The sequence below is a fragment of the Neophocaena asiaeorientalis genome, unplaced genomic scaffold, assembly GCF_003031525.2.
Source record: "Neophocaena asiaeorientalis asiaeorientalis breed wild unplaced genomic scaffold, Neophocaena_asiaeorientalis_V1.1 scaffold30, whole genome shotgun sequence".
Lineage (NCBI taxonomy): Eukaryota > Metazoa > Chordata > Mammalia > Artiodactyla > Phocoenidae > Neophocaena > Neophocaena asiaeorientalis.
Genome location: NW_020174923.1, coordinates 11,773,456 through 11,793,700, shown reverse-complemented (window position 1 = coordinate 11,793,700; position 20,245 = coordinate 11,773,456). Strand labels below are relative to the sequence as shown.

General features: G+C 45.9%; 1 protein-coding gene across 4 annotated transcripts in view; it reads left to right on the top strand.

Moving 5' to 3' along the window:
• Nucleotides 1-6: 6 nt before the first annotated feature.
• NPLOC4 (NPL4 homolog, ubiquitin recognition factor) overlaps nt 7-20,245 on the top strand; it is a 54,365-nt gene continuing 34,126 nt past the window's right edge. For all 4 annotated transcript variants that reach the window (XM_024760513.1, XM_024760514.1, XM_024760512.1 and 1 more), the window contains exons 1-6: nt 7-75; nt 3,219-3,299; nt 10,791-10,903; nt 15,371-15,547; nt 17,568-17,616; nt 18,337-18,431. In XM_024760513.1, the coding sequence (XP_024616281.1) occupies nt 61-75; nt 3,219-3,299; nt 10,791-10,903; nt 15,371-15,547; nt 17,568-17,616; nt 18,337-18,431 (530 nt within the window). In that variant the 5' untranslated portion in view covers nt 7-60. The remainder of the gene's footprint in view (nt 76-3,218; nt 3,300-10,790; nt 10,904-15,370; nt 15,548-17,567; nt 17,617-18,336; nt 18,432-20,245) is intronic.

The following is a 20,245-nucleotide window of genomic DNA, read 5'->3' as shown; positions in this document are numbered from 1 at the left end:
CCCGCGGGGCGGCAGGCAGCGGCGGCCCGGGGCTCAAGCCCGGATACGGGAGCGGCCACCATGGCCGAGAGCATCGTGAGTGGGGCGGCCGGGCGGGAGGGTGCCGGGATGAGGCAGCAGATTTGCCGGCGCGGCCTGCGAAGAGGCCCAGCGGCCCGCCCTCCTCTTCATGGGCCGGCCGGGTGGCCGGGCTACCGCCCTCCTCTCTTCAGCTCCTCCCGTCCCCGGCCGACGGGGGAGGCCGGGCCGTCCGCGGGGTGTGGGTTGTGCCGGCCTTTCCATTCCTGGTCGCGGGGGTCGCGCTTGGAGGGGCTGCAGTTCCTCGGGGCCGGGGCTACGATCCCTTCTCGCCTCCTGTCCGTCTGTCTTGCCTCCTTTCGTCGCCGCAGTGAGTGCCTTGTCATGGGTTCCTTAAAAGGAGAGCACTTTCTGTAAACGGGGACCCCATCCCACGAGAGGAAGCTGTTAAGAAGGGAAACGGTGGCCTGGTGGATGGCAAGGAGACCTTGACAGCTTCCTGTCTGTAAAGGGTTGTTATAAAGGTTGATCTCATTTTGTACCCGAAGTCAGGGATTGACACACTCCCTTTCCCTGCTTAAATTAAAAAAAAAAAAAAAAAAAGTGAAAATCAGAAAAAACTGGCCATCCCTTAACTTGTGGAAAGTTTCCTCTCAGAAGTCAGTGTGGCCGGAAAAAAGCCAAAAGACCAGCTGGACAGAAAAATTTTTGGTTAACGTTAAGGGCCACTTGGGATTTCCTGGAGGAAGCAGAAGCAGTATGGGGTGGCAAGTCATGTTCAGAATTTGGCCATGGGAGAGCCTCTGCAGTTTTGCCAGGTGTCGGGAATGGCATTCATCCTCCTCTCTGGATGCTCTGGGCTGCAGGAACCTCCAGCTCTGGACTTTCAGGCTTTCATCCAGTGACTCCTCCTAATGCAGCTCTCCATTCAGGAGCCCTGGCGTCTGCTCCGTGTTTCCCAGCCTGGAGATGAGCAGAGGGCATGAATGCCCCAAGAGAAACGAGCAACTGATTCCTTTTAAAATAAGATTTACTAGTCTTTGGTGACTCACTCTAGAAATAGGTTAAGAATTAGCACTCAAATCTGCTTCCAGACTTTCTCTTTACTGTAATATTTTTAACCAAATTGCAGTAACCATGGACACGTGAGTTGTTTCAGAGAAGGCCACTTTTCTACTAGTGTATATAAGGCTAGGGTCTCATTGATAGCATGGATCTCTTGTCGAATTTCTCAGATTGTCAGGAATTAAAACAGATGATTCTTCTGAAATTTATTTCAAAAGTTTTTATTTATTTAGAAAGAGGTCTTCTAAAATTTTCTATGGGATAACTAATTTTTATTTCACCAGTTCTTTGACTCCCCCAAGAAATATTCTGGGCTCATATTCTTATAAATAGGGAAACTTAGTTACCAAGAAGCTATGTGTCCATGTTGCCTGGTCTGTCTCTTGTGTATTTTACTTTATACCATGTGTCAAAGGCCAAGTCGTACCTTCCCTCAGTATGAATTATCTTTGTCTCTTGGAGTTAAATACTGAGCTTAGCTTGGAAACCTGGACTGCTGTGCCCTGTTGTAAATGAACAAGTAGAATAAGTTCTTAAGCTTTAGATTTCTCCAGAAGCGTGTTATCCTGACCTTTAGCTTCTCGAGGTGTGGAGTGTCATGCTCTTGGTCCTAAGTGAACAGTCAAAGCAACGGTCATAGAATCCCTCAAAGAGAAGCAGAGCTCTTTACTTCTTAACCTGCCTCAGTGTTGGAGACAGATTTCAGAAACAAATAAATGGGAGTTTACCTAATGCCCAGGCTGTGTATTAAGAAAACATTTTTCTAGATGTTGAATCCAGAGTAAAGCATACTAGAAATCAAAAGTCAAAATAATTTGAGTGCACATAGATGAGTGAGAAAGTTAAACAGATGTTGTTAAGAAGCAAAAAGAAAATACTTTATGCTCTTAATTAACAATTGGGATTTCATAAGGCTTGTTCAACACAAAATCTTAAAAACTGAGAACAATATGGGGACAAAGGCTTTTCAGTTAAGCAAAAGTTATTAGAAAATGAGAAAGACATAGTCAAGCTATTTCAGCAAAATCTAGATGATTCTTGTTTGGTAAAGGTGGACAGATCGAAAGCCATTGTGGCATTTTGTCCTGTATCAGTGAAAGTCTTTTTAAAAACAACTGCTTGTGACATTTCTTGTCTGTATAGTGTTGTTTCGAATACAGTGTACAGTGCAGTAGTTGCTGAGGGGAGTAACTATAAAACATGAGTACTTTCTGGCACATTCTGTTCCTCCCATGCCTCAGGTGGTTGGAACATCCTCTGTCTTGCTGGCGTCAGGGCATGCCGGTTTATGCTACCCACTGAGGCAGGACCTTGGATGGTTGGCCAGGGCATAATAGCACACTTTCACTGGGCTTCGATCAGCATGAAAATCAAGTCTAGAAAGTGATGCTCCGTCCAGTTGTCTTCCAGGCCTAGCAACCATTTCAGGCTTGCCATGAAAATATATATATTTTAAACCCTGCCAAATTTTACCGTGGTATTAAACACATTTTTTTTTATTCTTTTTTATTGAAAGTAAATAACAAATTAGAGGATTTCCTGTGATCCTTTTTATGTTTTTAATTGTTTTTTGTTTGTTTGTTTGTTTTGGCTGCGGGATCTTTGTTCCCTGACCAGGTATCTAACCTGTGTGCCCTCAGCTTTCACTGCGGAGTCGTAACCACTGGACCACCAGGGAATTCCCTGTGATCCTTTTAAGTTAGTCTAGTCTGTGTATGGATCCTGGAACAAAGTGAGATATTTTTTAAAGAACTCAGTTGTTCATGATTCATGGTGGGTTTTTTCCTGCTGATTTAAAAAAAATTTTTTTTTGTAAATTGGAAGAGAAAAACGTTAGTGTTTCAGATATATTCTGTATAAATAATGGTTAAAAATTGAAGTCGTATTTTTCTGAGTGAAACGGTGAGAGTTGAGAATTAGGGCAGTCCTCTTAGGATGTCCTCCCATGAGCTGATGTCTCTCAGACCTCTGCTTCATTTTCTAGAAACATTGGGTTGGGTGTTGGCAAGGGGAAGGGTGAGGTTTGGCTCTAAGTTTCGGTGACCCAGATGCTGAAAGACTGCAGAGGTTAGTTTCAGTAATAGGTCAGGACCTTCCTAGTCTGTGCAGTAACCAACTTGTTTCATTTACCACAGATAATTCGTGTTCAGTCCCCAGATGGGGTGAAGCGGATCACAGCAACAAAGAGAGAAACAGCTGCAACATTTTTGAAAAAGGTACTTGTGGCTTGGGTATTGACTTTCCTTCATCCTCTCCTGTTATTCCCTTCCTGTTGTGTACCTTTTCTCTTTTCCTCATTTCCTGAGTCCGCCCCCTCCCAAGTTCAGTCTCTTGTATTGCTTTTCTCTGTCATGATTGGTGGGACTGATACAGGATCAGACATGTCACAGCTGACCACTGCTAACCATTGCAGGACCAAGGGCCCAAAGGTCAGTGTAAAAGGATTTCACAAGAGGAATATTTATGAGTGAAAAATCAGAGAATGAGAAACTTGAATTGTCCATCAAAGGGGAATTGCTAACATGTATAGAATGATCCCACTTTGTTCTTAAAAAATTAAAGCCACATACACAAATTGTTGTGTGAGAATATGGTTTGAAAGAGCACAAGCCAGACCTAAAAGGGGCAACCCCAGGAGGGGAGGCCAAAGTAAGGAGAGTGGCTTTTGCTTTATACTTCATACCAGAGGTAGGCAAAGCATGGCTTGTGGCTGGCTGCCTGTTTTCATTGGAACACAGCCACACTCATCCGTTTATGCACTGTCTGGCTGCTTTTGAGCTCTAGCAGCAGAGCTGAGTAGTTGTGATAGACTATATGGCCCTTTACAGAAAAAGTTTGCCAGCCTCTACTTTATGCATTCTTTACTATTTGAATTTGTTGCAGGCAGCTGTTACCTTTGTAATGATAAAAAATATCATTTTTCACTGTTCGTAAGCAAAAAAAATTGTCAGATCACAGACTGTTAGAGCCAGAGGGAATCTTAGGTGTCATGTATTCTGATCTTTTTATTTTCACAAAGGTGGAAACTGAAGTCCAGGGAATAAAGAGATTTGCTGAGGATCACACTGTGTTCTGTTAGGGAAGCCAGAGCACTTACCTGGGAAGTTTGGCTTCTGAAAGGTAGTTGCTATCCTGATTCCAACAGTGCTGCTTAAGTGACCATATTTACAAGAATAAAAGGAAAAAATCAGGTGCAATAGACAGCAGAGAAGAGAATCTCTATGTCTTTAAGGACTTTTTAATATGTTACTCTTTGCTTTTTTAGTAACAGCTGACCATTGTCAGCTTGCTCCTGGAGGTGGTGCTGGGATACACTAAATGCTCGAGTTCTTGAGAGATTGAGACAAAGACTAAGCATTACGTAGCTATTGCTTGGACCGTTGTGGGGATAAACATGAGATGTAAGGGGACTGCATACAGTTGTTCTTTACTTTTCTGAGTCTTTGTGATACAGAAATTTCTTAAACTTAAATCTGTAGTAACCAGGGGACTTCCCTGGTGGTCCAGTGATTAAGGCTCCGCGCTTCCACTGCAGGGGGCACAGGTTACGGGTTTGATCCCTAGTTGGGGAACTAAGATCCCGCATGCTGTGCAGTGTGCCCAAAAAAAAAACCTAAAAAAAAAAAAAAAAAATCTAGTAGTCATGTAGAGATATCATTTCATTTTGTTTTTAACTTGAGACTTTTGTGCTTGGCATCAAATGTAGAGTTGTTGGACAGGTTAAATTCAGATGATTTCAGAGAAACCTAAAAAGTCAGGATTGTAGTTCTGCCTTTTATTTGCCTCAGAAGTATTCCTAAAATCCTGGTGTTTCCTCTGGTAGTTAATTGTTGTCTTGCATAGGGAATATAGACACAATAACTGTCATTGGATGTGGGTGGAGTCAGGGAGGTACAGTTTAGTGTTGACTGATTAATCGCTGAAGCCATCATCAACACGGTAGTCATTGTTTAGGAGAAATTTTCTTGGGAATACGCAAAAACAAACATTTATTACTCTGAAGTAATGTTTCCCCTCAAGTGAAAATCGTTTTCTCTGATTATACAAATAATATGGATTAATTATAAAAGGCTCAAAAACAATACAGGAAAGTATAAAGAAGAATAACTCAAGATTTTATTAGCCAGAAATAACTGTTAATGTAACGTCTTTATGTGTACACATGTGCAGACACACACACACACCTCTCTGCATGTGCATGTACACATACTTTCACCAAAATGGGATCGTACTATACTACTGCTGTATTTTCATCAAATCTGACTGAGTTTAAGGAGAAACATTTACTTATTTATTTTTTTAAAAATTAATTAATTAATTTAAAATTAATTAATTTATTTTTGGCTTTGTTGGGTCTTCGTTGCTGCGCGCAGGCTTTCTCTAGTTGCGGCGATCAGGGGCTACTCTTTGTTGCGGTGCAGAGTCTTCTTATTGCTGTGGCTTCTCTTGTTGCGGAGCACGGGCTCTAGGTGCGTGGGCTTCAGTAGTTGTGGCTCGTGGGCTCTAGAGCGCAGGCTCAGTAGTTGGGGTGCACCAGCTTAGTTGCTTCGCGGCACGTGGGATCTTCCTGGACCAGGGCTCGAACCCGTGTCATCTGCATTGGCAGGCGGATTCTAAACCACTGCACCACCAGGGAAGCCCAAGGAGAAACATTTATGTATCAGTAAGAAAGAAAAAAACGCTGTCACACCTACTTGTAGCATTTTATTTTATATGTAAAGTGCTTTTTTAGACTGATTTGGAAAATAATGTGTTTTAATCATGTATTATGTATTTGTAAGGAGGAAAATCCAATTGAAATTAATTGGGTAGGCTCTCCCTATGAAATCATACTCAGAGTCCAGCCCTCCTGAACCTTTTTTTTGACTCAGCTGTCAACGTCATGCTTACTGAAGGGGTCACTGGTTGCCCTCTCAGGAGGGTCAGTGTGCCAGCTGCCGACAGCTGTTCTGCAGGTACTGGTGCTAGAGTGCTTACGAGCAGGGCTCAAAAACTGAGATCCCTGTTCCTTCCTTCATTGATCATTAAATGGATTGTTTGATAGAAATGTTGAGGGGTGACAGTTGTTTAGCTAACTGGGTGACAGGTTTGCATGAGCCCAGGCAATGACCCGTCTGTCAGCCCTGCTGCCCTGCAGGCAAGAGTTGTAAGCCTCTTGCTGTAAGATGCACCCGTTGTAGTGAAGTTCAAATCTCACCTTGTGATCATTTGTATACTGCTTTTTTTCACTTGACAATAGGTTATGGACATAGTTCTATGTCAATAAATGTAGTTTTACGTCTCTTTTTTTTCTGTGGTAAGAAAAATAACATAAAATTTGCCATGTAAACCATGTTTAAGTGTACGGTTCAGTAGCATTAAGTACATTCACAGTACTGTGCAGCCATCACCACCGTCCATCTCCAGAACTTTTCCATCTTCCCAGACTGAAACTCTGTCCCCGTTAAACACTAACTCCCTCTCCCCCTCCCCCAGCCCTTGGTAATCATTCTACTTTCTATCTCTATGAATCTGACTCCAGGTCTCTCACATAAGTGGACTCATACTGATTTTTTTTTTAAGATTTTTTTGATGTGGACCATTTTCTTAAAGTCTTTATTGAATTTGTTATGGTACTGCTTCTGTGTTATGTTTTGTTTTTTTGGCTGAGAGACATGCAGGATATTAGCCCCCCGACCAGGGATTGAACCCGCACCCCCTGCATTGAAGGCAGAGTCCTAACCACTGGACTGCTGGGAGGTCCCTTGATTTTTAATAATTAATAATTTGTGCATTTGTGTCCTATAAGTGGGCTTTGAAATGGCCTTCCTGTCCCCTCACAGACTTGCCTGAAAAGTGTATATTGACCACTGTGAACATTGTTGGCTCCAACTTGCTGTCCCTACACTTGACAGCCTTAATCCTGATTTAATATGTGGCATTATGCCCTCTAAGGAAATTGGTTTTGCGAGTGTGATGAGATGGCTTACATTGAAAATCTCTCAGGATCTTGAGTTACTGGTTCCTTTGAGACCATCTAATGCTTCTCACTCAAGAATTACTTCTTGGGCTTCCCTGGTGGTGCAGTGGTTGAGAATCTGCCTGCCAATGCAGGGATCACGGGTTCGAGCCCTGGTCCGGGAAGATCCCACATGCCACTGAGCAACTAGGCCTGTGAGCCACAACTACTGAGCCTGCGCATCTGGAGCCTGTGCCCCGCAACAAGAAGAGGCCACAACAGTGAAAGGCCTGCGCACCACAATGAAGAGTGGCCCCTGCTTGCCGCAACTAGAGAAAGCCCTCGCACAGAAACGAAGACCCAACACAGCCAAAAATAAATTAATAAATTAATTTAAAAAAATAGGAACAATCATTAAAAAGAAAAAGAATTCCTTCTCTGTGAATCACCAGATCATAAACCCCTCCAGGACAAGTTCTTCTGGCTATCTTGCTCGCCGGTGTCTTCTTTCACCTCCACGACCCAAGAGTTTGCTTCTGCTGCTGTCACTGCCCTGCACTGGCCCTTATAGTCACCCCAGATCCTACCTCTATCTTGTTTTTCTTTTTCTTTTGGCCACGCTGTGTGGCTTGTGGGATCTTAGTTCCCCAACCAGGGATTGAACATGTGTCCTTGGCAGTGAAAGTGCTGGACCACCAGGGAATTCCCCTCAGTCCTATCTTAACTGACCTCTCAGCAGCAAGTGACATTTTCCCTTATAATACTTAAACTTTTTTTTTTAACTGTGAAATAAAATACTTGCTAAGAAATGCTTGAAAAATATGAACAGCCAAAATGATTGATGATGAAGCAAATACCCAGGTCTGGGTGGGGGGCAGTGCCAGTCTCTAGCAACCATAGGTCAGCCTTCCTACTCCCTCACCCTGTCACCCCTCTCCTGACTTGATGGGGGTTGCTCCCCCACTTTTCTGTGTTTTACCACACAGTATGCATTCCTAAACCCTAAATTTTAGTTTTGCCTATTTTGAACTTGAGATAACTGGAATCATGCCATGTATTCTTTTCTGTTACCTTCAATTATAAATATTTGTATTAATTTTACTCCATACCATGTTCCTGGTTTTATTACCTCAGGTGTGAAATAAAATTGTTAAGATTTTAATCGTGCTTTTTTTTTTTTTTTGTGGTACGCGGGCCTCCCACCGCCGTGGCCCCTCCCGTCGCGGAGCACAGGCTCCGGATGCGCAGGCCCAGCGGCCACGGGCCACGGGCCCAGCCGCCCGGCGGCACGCGGGACCCTCCTGGACCGGGGCATGAACCCGCGTCCCCCGCATCGGCAGGCGGACTCCCAACCACTGTGCCACAAGGGAAGACTTATCGTGCTTTTTATAAGACTCTGCTAAGATTTTTTTTTTTAATGCCTGATATCTTATGTTAGATTTTTGTATCTTTAGATAGAGAATTCACAGAGTTCATAGGAGTGGTTATTTTCACAGGAGCATCATATAAAACCTAATACATGTATTTCTTCATATCCCGAAAGTGGGCTTCAACATATGTGCAGTAATGTTGTTGGTTATCGTATTTGAAAATGCAGCTGAACCTCAGTCCTGGTATAAAGCAAAGAGCTCAGTCATGTGGTCACAGGGAAGAACCTCTGCCCATAGGGCTGCCCACATAGCACCGTGCTCCACTCTGGAGATTGCCTTACATCCCAGGAGTGCTGTGCTAACTCACACAGCCGACATTCCTGGTACAAGAGTTCTTTCTCATTCTTGGCAATAATTGCAGTGCTTTGTCTACAGAAAAACAGAATGGTTTTGCAGAATAAAGTGCCACAATTTGTTAATTTCGGTTTATATCTGTTTCAGAAAAAGGAGCCATTAATTTTAGTCTTTATTTTTACCTTTTTTGCTCTTGGGAATACAAATTTCATGGTCTTAATTTCCTGGTGCTTTATTTATTAATGCCACTTTTACCTTGGAGAGAAAAAATCACATGGTATCAAATACTTGTAATACATTTGATACAAAGTCTTAACTTAGTCTTAAAGGCCATTTCTTGTTAGCATTTTCAGAATTTCAGAATGACAAGGTGATTCAGAGTTACCTTTTAAAAATTTTATTTATTTTTAATTAATTAATTAATTTTTTTGCGGTACGCGGACCGCTCACTGCTGTGGCCTTTCCCGTTGCGGAGCACAGGCTCTGGACACGCAGGCTCAGCGGCCATGGCTCACGGGCCCAGCCGCTCCGTGGCATGTGGGATCCTCCCGGACTGGGGCACGAACCCGCGTCCCCTGCATCGGCAGGCGGACCCCCAACCACTTTGGCGGTACGCGGGCCTCTCACTGTTGTGGCCTCTTCCGTTGCGGAGCACAGGCTCCGGACGCGCAGGCTCAGTGGCCATGGCTCACTGGCCCAGCCGCTCCACGGCATGTGGGATCTTCCCAGACCGGGGCACAAACCCATGTCCCCTGCATTGGCAGGCAGACTCTCAACCACTGCGCCACCAGGGAAGCCTGGCAGGCGGATTCTTAACAACTGCACCACCAGGAAAGGCCCTAGAGTTGCTTTCAATCATTTTTTTAATCAGCAGAAAGTACTGTTAGTACATAAAGTTAATCTTTAAACTCTTGTTTTCCTTACAGTAAATAAATTCTAGGTTTTATCAATAATTCTGTGTTAAAGGGCAAATCAATCATAGGCAAAAAGCAGCAGGTAGAACAAGGTATAAAATGGGGGGGGTGGTGAGCCTTTGGGTGCCTCAGGGACATGCGGCTCCTCCCTGGTCCTGTTCCTGACCTGTGGTTGTTGCTCTGTCAGGATTCTCCGGGCAAGTCTGTGATGGTTTCCTACTGTGTGATTTGGAGTTCTTACCTTCGTGTGTCCTCTGCGTCGGAGTTTCTGTCTGGTGTTGTTCAGCCTGAAGGACATCCTCTGGCATTTATTGTGGTGGAGGCTACGGGCAACAGGTGCCCTTGGGTCTTGTCAACCTGAGAACGTTTTCATTTTGCCCTTGTATTTGAAGGGTATTTTCTCCAGATGGAGAATTCTGAGTTGACAGATGTTTATTCCTGCCCCAGCACTTTAAAGATGTTGTTCCATTGTCTTCTGGTCTCCATTGATCTTTGGATTTTAGCAGTGTGATGATGACATGCCCAGGCGTAGTTTTCTCTTTATTTATCCTACTTTGGTTTTGCTGAACTTCCTGGATTTGTTACTTTATGTTTTTCATCAAATTTGAGGGTTTTGGCCATTCTTTCTTCAAATGTTTTTCAGTCCTAGCCTTATTCTCTTCTCCTGAGGATCATTTGATATTGTCACAGGGGTTCCTAAGACTGTTCATTTTTCTTTCAAATCTCTGTCTTCAGATTATCTGGCTTCTGTTAACCCATCTTTAATTAACTTTGTTTTTGTCATCTCCCTTCTGATGATAAGCCCACCCAGTGAATTTTCTATTTCAGTTATTGTGTTTTTCAGATGTAGAATTTTTGTTTGATTCTATTTTATCATTTCTGTTTCTCTGCCAAGATTCCCTGTCTCTTCTTTGTTTAACTGTACTCTGATGATCCTGAAAGTCAAGCTCCAGATCTGACCCCTCTCTTGGCCCCAGACTCAAATTTCCTCACGAGAGAGCAAAATAACAAGAGAAATTTGCTTAATGAGGAGCAATTTCTAAACTCACTAGTAATGTCTGATGTACATGTGGTCAGGGTAGTGAGACGTCAATATGTTATTAAATCTCTGTTGTTTGGGTGTTGTTTTAGGTCGCAAAGGAGTTTGGCTTCCAAAATAACGGCTTCTCAGTTTACATCAATAGAAACAAGACTGGAGAAATAACAGCGTCATCTAACAAATCCCTCAACCTGCTGAAGATCAAGTGAGTGCCCGAGGGGAGAGGGTGGGGAGTAGGGAGGGCATGCTGGCACCAGTTACCCGCCTGAGGCCACTCAGTTCTCTCCTTTTTCCTTCTCGTGCTACTGTGATTATGGTCCTGAACGCAGACCAAAGTGCAGGTGACTGTGCTTCTTGCCAGGTGTTTGGCAGCCACGCTGAATCTGTAGTTACTGTTGAGCCGGTTTGATTGACTTGCGGAATTTGGGGATGTGTGTCACAGAGAAGGAGTTATGGTCCTGGGTTGTGTGTGCGCCTGCACACTCAGCTGCGTCACTGCGGAGAAGGACCTTGAACGTAGCTCCGTGCGTCGTTCTGCCTCGGAATCTGCTTGGTAGGTTGGGGGGGCTGGCAGTACAGTGGCCTATTGCCCACGCTGTATTTCTTGCTGGCAGGACACCCTGGAGTGCCTTAGAATTGATGGGTAATGTCAGAAGGAGTTTCTAGGGTGCAGAGACCTCTTCCTGCATCCCACTGGCTGTTTTTCTAGTTTTATGGGAGCACAGCCACATTCATTCATTTATGTGTTTTCATGCTACAAGGGCAGGGCTGAGTGATTGTGACAGAGACTGTATGGTCTGCAAAGCCGAAAACGTTTACTATTTGGCCCTTTACAGAAGAGGTTTGCTGACTCCTGTCTGAACTGCCTGGGCACACCTCACGTATCAGTGAGCAGAACCCTTCAAATCATCTTTATCCTCAGACAGAGGGCAGGGAATTCTCCCATGGGGCTACAAGCAGCCTGGCTGCTGTAGCCACTGCCTGAGGGTTGGGCTGGGCTTTGCTGGCACTTGGCTGTGTGCCTTTTACCAGTCAGAATAAGAGGCTATTTTGGCAGTTTGTGTGGTCATTTTTAGATTCACGACTAGTATATCTAGTGGGGAAAAATACAATTTTAGCATTAATTTATTTGTTCTTCAACAAGTATTCGCTTGGTACCTGCTCTTTGCCTGCCGCTGTGATGCTGTAAAGCCTTTCCCTGTTTACGTTCGTTTCCAGGGGGTGAGGGTCATCTTTCCTCCCAGCTTGCAAAGGGTTTTTGCATCTTGAGAATCACTTCCTATGGGCGTTCCTCGGGTTTGGACTCACACCCAACACTCATTGGCTGTGTGCCTGGGAAGTCATCTAACCTCACTGGGCCTCACCACCCTTGTCTGCAAGGGGTGGCGATGCCTCCTCCACATGGTTGTCCGGTGCCTGCACGTGATGAGCACTGCAGGGGTGGCAGCTGTGTGTCTAAGCTATTCTGATGACTGGATGCCAGAAACGGGGGCTGCAGAGTGGAACACCCTGTCTGCCTGAGGTGTGGTCACAGTTGGATGGCATGGATTATCCTAGAGCATGTTTTTCCAGTGATACTTGTGATGCTTGTTGAGCAGCACAAGCCCAAACTTGAGAACCTTGTCCTGTCACCGCTCGAGAGTTATCTGACCATGTCTGTAAGAGTGTGGTCACCCTGAGCTCCTTGTGGGTTTCACTCCACTGCCTCTGCTTCCATCGTCGCAGTTCAGCTGGCTGTTATAATTCTCTTGTTCATTTGTAGGTTCTTTTTTTCCCCTCTGTCTGCTTTTAAGATCTTCTGTTTGTCTTGGGGTCCTGTGGTTTCTGTTTGACCTGTCCAGCTGTGGATTCCTAGTTGGTTGGTTGGTTGGTTTAATGCTATCTGATGTAAGATGTGTTTTCTGTATCTGCAGGTTAGGTCTAGAAAATTCTTGGCCATTATCTCTTTATTTTTTTAAGATAATTTATTTAATTTATTTTTATATTTTGTTTATTTATTTATTTGGCTGCGTCAGGTCTTAGCTGCGACACATGGGATCTTCGTTGCAGCACACAGGCTTCTCTCTCTAGTTGTGGCATGCAAGCTCAGTAGTTGCAGCGCGCGGGCTCTAGAGCACGTCGGCTTATTAGTTGCCCCACAGCACGTGGGATCTTAGTTCCCCAACCACGGGTCGAACCTGCGTCCCCTGTATTGGGAGGCGGATTCTTAACCACTGGACCACCAGGAAAGTCCACATTATATCTAAGTATTACCTCTCCCCCGTTCTCTCTATTATTTCAGTGATTACGTTTTTTACTTTTTTCTATTTAATTCTGTTTGATTCCTTTCAGCCCTGGCTGTTAGGTCATGTGCTCGCAGGGGCTCCTTCCCAGCTTCTGCTGTGCTCTCACCCTGACCCCCAGGCTTCCAGTGAAGACTGCTGGGTTCCCTGGAGGCTCTGCCTTGGCCTGTCACACACCGGATGCTTCCCTCTTGGGTCTTGAGGAGTCTGGGGTCTGTCTGCCCCGAGTGAATTCAGGGTTTGTGAGGATCCTTTCACACTGTTGCTGTTGTTGTCTAGCCTGTCCCTAAGCAGGGGATTTGGGAAGAGCTGCCGAGTCTGCAGCCCCTCTGCCCACTCTCCGAGCCCCTTGTCATTGCGGATAGTCTCTTGTTGTTTGTACTCCTTTTGTTCCGTTTCCAGCTAGCATTCCATATGTAAGTTTATATTCTTTGTCTTGAATTCCACACCTGAAGTCCTTGGCTGTCTAAATCTGTCGATTGTTGTCTGCCCTCTGTTGCTCGCAGTGGCTTGTTTCTCTTTTATATTTGGTGACCTTTATTTGAGACCTTATATTTGGCCAATCTTGGTCTTAGGGGGCCCTGAAAGATGGGTTGGTGACTTTTCTGCGGAGAAGCCATTTGCTTCTCTCGGCACAAGGGGGCGTCATGGGCCCAGCACTTGAGTTAATTTCTGTCTGGTTTCCTGAACCAAGTAGCATCCCTGATTTTACCCCGGACACATGGCGGAGCAGGCCTTTGGTTACAGACTTCTCAGCAGTGACTTTTTCCCCTACAGCGTAGTGGATGGAGGCAGACAGGGTTCCTCCTTGGTTCCTGTTTTCAACTGGTGGGTTTTTCCCAGCGGTTGAGACATCCTTCAGACATCTGGCTTTGTGTGGCATTTCAGGTTCAGCAGCTCGCTTTGGGCAGGCAGGCTCAAGGCCTCGTCTCTCGTGGCCCAGACAGTGGCTATAAGCCAAGCTCAGGGTTCCCATAATGGGCTGGCCGGAGGTTCCTTCACTATTCTTATTTGAGCTGCTGTGGGTTTTTGGACCCTTGGGGAAACTCTTTTCTTTAGAGCTCCACAGTGCATTTTAGAGGATATTTGTTAAAACTGATGTAGCATTTGAGCCATGTATCCTGAAGCTGGAGGGTGTTTAGGAATATCTCATTTGCTGTTAGAAACAAATCTTCAATTACAAGTTGGTGATTTTATCACCCTAACTTATGGGAGGGAAAAGAGGGGCGAGCAGACCCGTTGAAGAGCTGCAGCCCAGCCTCCTGCTGTCCCAGTTGTGGTGCCTGCTCCTATTCTCTCCGTTTGTGGTTGGGGGCTGCAGGCAGTTCTTTCAGTCTTTCTTCCTGTATGTGCATCTTGTTGAGAGCAGTGAAATACTTGCCTGGTGGTGGTGCTACAGCTTTTCCTCCTGTACTGGTGTTGAACACGCTGAGTGTCTCGGGACCTGCAGTGCTCCCGGGTGGGGACTGTTCACCCATACCTGTGGGGTGGCAGTCAGGCTCTGGCAGAGTCAGTGGTGGGTCTGACAGGGGAAGGACGCCGTTTACATTGAAAATGATCGAAAACCAAATATTGTCCTTTGCACTGTGAATCATGGCAGCCTTTGTGGAAAGCAGTACGTCAGTGGCTTTAGGAACAAACGAAACTCCTGAGGTCGAATGGGCCCTCTCCCAGAAATCCACCCTACGGCCGGGAGACCGTGCGACTGCCCGTCTCTGGGCGTTTTCGCGGTGGGGCCTGTGGTGCAGGTCCCACAGGGAGCCATGTCCGTCACGCGGGGAGCAGCAAAGCGTATCGTGAGGCACCTTCACTGCCGAACGTTGATTAGACGTAGACCGTGTTTGGAGGGATTACGAGAGAACAGCAAATGCAGAAAGTGTGTCTCTTATCATCTCAGGTTTGTATATCAGTGACGTGTGCTATGTACACATGTATTTGTGAACGTAGAGAAAGCAGTGGAAGGATATGTCCCAGGCAAGTAAATGGGGGGGCAGCTGAAGAGAAGGCCAGGGAACGAATGAGGGAAAGTGGGAGCTAAGCAGAGAAGGAGGAGGGAGGGGGCCATGCAGCTCCAGTGTCCGCTATGATTTTGTGTGTTCTTTGTGGAACCAGGTGCGTGTGCGGCATAGATTGCGCAGTGTGGTTGTAAGGAAGTTATGTTACAGTCCAGAGAGCCTGCTGCTGACCTTCATGGGGGAAGAGGCATAGGGGAGGTGGGAAAAGAGAACTCTGGTCTCTTAAAATTGGAAGCCTCATTGTTCAGGCCTGCAGGGTGGTTGATGTTGCTGTTTGCAGGTGTCAGAGGTTCTCACACCTGAGTTGATCTTCTGTGCAGCTCAGGTTGTGAAGAAAGGAAGGCGGCCTCTACTTAACATTTGTCATTTGAACAGGCATGGAGATTTGTTGTTCCTGTTTCCCTCGAGCCTTGCTGGACCGTCGTCTGAGATGGAGACATCGGCCCCACTGGGGTTAAAGGCCTGTGGTGCTCCCAATGTGGTGGAAGATGAGATCGACCAGTACCTCAGCAGGCAGGATGGGAAGATCTACAGGAGCCGTGACCCACAGCTGTAAGTGCCTGCAGGGCCACAGTGTCAGTGAAGTGAAATGTCTGTAACGTGCCCTGATAAAGAAATGTAAGTTTTGGGTTTGACCATCTATTTTCAGATTACATCTCACTTCAAGCTATTCTGTGAGCTTTTTCTCATTGTTTGAATCTCAAAGTATGCTCCACGTGTAGTTTATTATTATTATTATTTAAAATACACTGTGATTGTCTTTCTTTTTAATTAATCAGTTTTTACTTTTGGCTGCGTTGGGTCTTCGTTGCTGCATGTGGGCTTTCTCTAGTTGTGGCGAGCGGGGGCTGCTCTTTGTTGCCGTGCGCAGGCTTCTTACTGCAGCGGCCTCTCTTGTTGCGGAGCACAGGCTCTAGGTGCACGGGCTTCAGTAGTTGTGGCACGCGGGCTCTAGAGCACAGGTTAAGTAGTTGTGGCATCAGGGCTTAGTTGCTTCGCGGCATCCCGGACCAGGGCTCGAACCTGTGTCCCCTGCACTGGCAGGCGGGTTCTTAACCACTGCGCCACCAGGTAAGCCCCACATGTAGTTTAAAATTTTCTAAGTGTTGAGAACTAAGAGTTCTAAGAAGTCCTCACCGTGGTGTGCCCCTGAGACACGTGCAGGTGCAGAGTGGGCTTTAGCAAGTGTGACAGGGTGGAGGGGGTGGTACCTGGGCACCTGCTGGTGCAGGTCCTTGTTCACGTTGTCTCATTTAATTTTAGTGGAGGAATCTCAACGTTCCATATTCAGTACCCTCTTTCCGTTCTTCTAGGGAACACTTCATTTGCTGAAGGTGCTGCTCCTTCTTTGAATATTCACTTTTCACCAAGGATTGTATAAAATGCTTATGCTTGTATACATTTGTTTATTATAGATTTTTTGCAGTTCTTTTTAAGGAAACTATTTAGAAACATCTGAGTTCACACTCAATGATGTAAAATTGTCTGAGCAAAGATTGTCTCTTCAGTGGAGTCTTTGTAACTGCATCACTGTGTAATCAAGACATTGAGATATTGGGATTCCACATGCTGCATTAGTGACCTGTATGTCTCAGATCAAAGGGCCCCAGATTGTTCTGAGCTGCAGTTGGCGTGGAGCCACTCTGTGGCTGTGGCCATCAACTGGCTCTCTGCCCCCATTTGTGTTCTTCCCAGGGACCCAGTGCCACTCCTACCCCGATCTGTGTTTGTGAGGCCTCATTAGGAATCTTTTTGAGTATGCACGTGCCTGTGCGCACATCACCTGTAAGAGTCTGCCTGTTGGGAGACTCAGGCCCTTTCTTCTCTGAAATATAGAATGAGGTGCACCTAGGAGTTCCGATCCCATGTGGACAGTGCTGTGACTGAGCCTGTTGGCGCCCGAACGCATCTCCACTGTCCTGCTATGCACAGACTGAAACCCACAGAGCCAAGCGTTCTTCTCATGCTATTTTCCAAAATATGCATGAAGTGGGTGTTTTCTACACTTTAGCTATTTATGTACCATTCTCAGGGGTTTTTTTTTTTACATCTTTATTGGAGTATAATTGCTTTACAATGGTGTGTTAGTTTCTGCTTTATAGCAAAGTGAATCAGTTATACATATACATGTTCCCATATCTCTTCCCTCTTGCGTCTCCCTCCTTCCCACCCTCCCTGTCCCACCCCTCCAGGCGGTCACAAAGCACCGAGCTGATCTCCCATTCTCAGGGTTTTTGCCATGTCCATGTACCAACTTTCTTAGTCTTTACCAAACATTTTTATTTAAACTGACTTTAAATCCATTCAGTTTTGCTTTTAGTTTGTGGTAATATCCGTGAAATCAGTTAATATCCATGAAATCACAGGTTTGGTGCACTGGTCGGTGTTTTCTAATACACACCAAAATATTAAACCATTAAAAACTGTTCACCACATACCATTTCAGATAATTTCACGTGGATGGGGAAGTACTTTATTAGGTATGACGTGCCTTTTAAGTATCAGCATTCAGGGAGGCAGCAGCAGAAGAGCAGTGTGCTGACGCTGTGCATTTCTCTTCCCTGTGCTCTAGGTGCCGACATGGGCCTCTGGGGAAGTGCGTGCACTGCGTTCCTCTAGAGGTGAGAGTCCGAGTAGAGTGAGTCCCCAGAGCCGTCTTGACACTTCCCCTAAGTCCCTGGGCTGGGTCAGAGTGGTTCAAGGAAGTTACCTATTTATTGCCCTGGGCCTCATATTCCCACTAGTGCAGGCTGCACTGAGAGGATGAGCCTTTATTTATGGGAGTGACCTTCTGGGTGGATTATGAACGGCTGGGACATGGGTATTGCTGTGATAAAGGGGCAGCATTTACACTGGGCTCCCTGGACAGTCCTTTTAAAACCTGACACAAAGCCGGGCCTGGCGGTTTTCATGCTCATCGTTTTGATTTACTCTACCCTGAATCTCACGTCTCCTCTACTGATTTGTCGTGGTGAGGTTGAGAGTTACCACAATAATGCCGACTGGTGACTGGTTGACGCTGAATTTATGGCAGGAAGGCCAACCTGATTTTCTTCATGAGGCTCCTCTTGCTTCATCGTGTGGCGCTATTTTTGCAAAATTAACCTTATATTTATTTGACTTAGAGCATTTTGTGTTTAATAGAGATTCATTTCAATCTTGAAAAAATAACTGGTACACAGAGAAGAACTTGGTTCTGACTTAGAGCGATAGTGAGGACCCATCACCAGTTCTCCCTCACTGCCTGCCCACCCGCCTCGGGGTTTGGCGGGTGGAGGCTGCGACCGCGACCGTGACCCCAGCGGCGAGTGCATGACTATGTTGACTGTGTGTTTTGGCAGCCTTTCGACGAGGACTACCTAAATCACCTGGAGCCTCCCGTGAAGCACATGTCCTTCCACGCCTACATCCGGAAGCTGACCGGAGGGGCCGACAAGTAAGCGGCCTGAGGGCAGGGGGCGGCACCCATGTGGCTTTGGGGCGCAGAGTTTGTTTTCTCTCTCTGGCACGTGTTGCTTAAAGCCCCTGGGCATGAGTGAGAAAAGTAAAGATCAAGGTCTGGGCATGAAGTGTTTGTATTCGTGAATCTTGTCCTGATTCTAAAAGAGAAACAAGTCGGGGGAGACTCTGGTCCCTGCTATAATCCACAGTGCCCAGTGCATGGGCAGAGGCCAAGCAGGCAGAGGCCAGGCTGTGGAGGCCCAGGGGCACCCCGCTGACCTTCCTTCGGGTATGCGGTACCCTGGCAACTTAGTTGTTTCTGAACCTGGATGAGATAAGGCGTGATGGTGGCCAGTCCTGTGTCTGTAGAGTCTGCCCTTTGCCCTGGAAGCTGCCTCTTTATCAACTCAATTTCACAGCTGTAGCGGGGCTGAGGCAGTGGCGCTGTCCATGGCTTGGCCTCTGGTGCCTCAGCATTGCTGTCTGCAGGCTCAGCCAGGCGGGCAGCGTGGGTGGGGTTGGGCAGTGGGGGCAGCTGTCCCTTGGCTCTTAGAGAGCATGCTGTGACAGTGGCAAGCTGAGAGCACTTTGATTTCTTTTAAACTACGTCAGGTACTTGCCTGTGCAACCCCCTTCTGTTGATATGCTCACCTCACCAGAAAGTAACGGACTTCTTACTGTGATTTTATGATTCCTATCCATGCAGGGAGAGGAGACGGTGGCTGAACCCGAGTCAGCAACATTTTGTGAAGAATGTCATGTTGGCCTGCTCGTAGTTTTTCTCTGACAACCCGCTAACATCCTAAAATGACTTTTAAAAAAAGTTAGACCAGGAAAAAAAAAGATCCCACCAGAAGCCCATTTTTGCCCATTTGTGGGGTAAGCTCTGGAGCTGTCTTGACCACAGCATGAGTGTGCTGGGACCTGTCTGCCTTTTGTCCGTCTAGGTCAAGGGCTCACTTGTTGCTGTTGTTAACATGCAGCCTAGGTGGCAATCATTGCTTCCCAGGTGCCATCGTTCCAGCATGCCGCTGGCTTGTGAGGACAGGACTATTCACTGGACCATTTGTGAACGGGAAAGTGGCAGAGGGTGAAGTCACTTGTGCAGGCTCACCCCAAGTCCACGGTGGGGCCCAGGACATGCTCACTGACCAAAAGCAGAGTGAAGATATCTTTGTTATGTATCCTAATCAGGTTTTTTCTATGAATAAGAATTTTATACAGAAGTCTAAGTACTAGACTCATAAAGTAAATGTTTCTGATAAATTGATGGAACTTAAAAAGAACTTCATTTCCTGTCAGTGGCATAGGTTAGATCTAGATATTTAGCAGTACTGTTGAAAATCTTATGCGGTACATATATACAATGGAATATTACTCAGCCATAGAAAGGAACGGAATTGGGTCATCTGTAGAGATGTGGATGGACCTTAGAGTGTCATACAGAGTGAAGTAAGCCAGAAAGAGAAAAATAAATATCATATATTAACACATATATGTGGAATCTAGAAAAATGGCACACATGAACCTATTTGCAGGGCAGGAATAGAGACGCAGACGTAGAGAACAGACATGTGGACACAGGGGGACGGGGAGTGTGGGACAAATTGGGAGATTAGTTTTGACATAAAATAGATAGCTAGTGGGAACCTGCCGTATAGCACAGGGAGCGCAGCTCAGTTCTCTGTGACGACCTAGATGGGTGGAATGGGGGTGTGGGAGGGAGGTCCAAGAGGGAGGGGATATAGGTATACATATACATATATATGTAGTATATATGTGTATACATATATACATATATATATATAT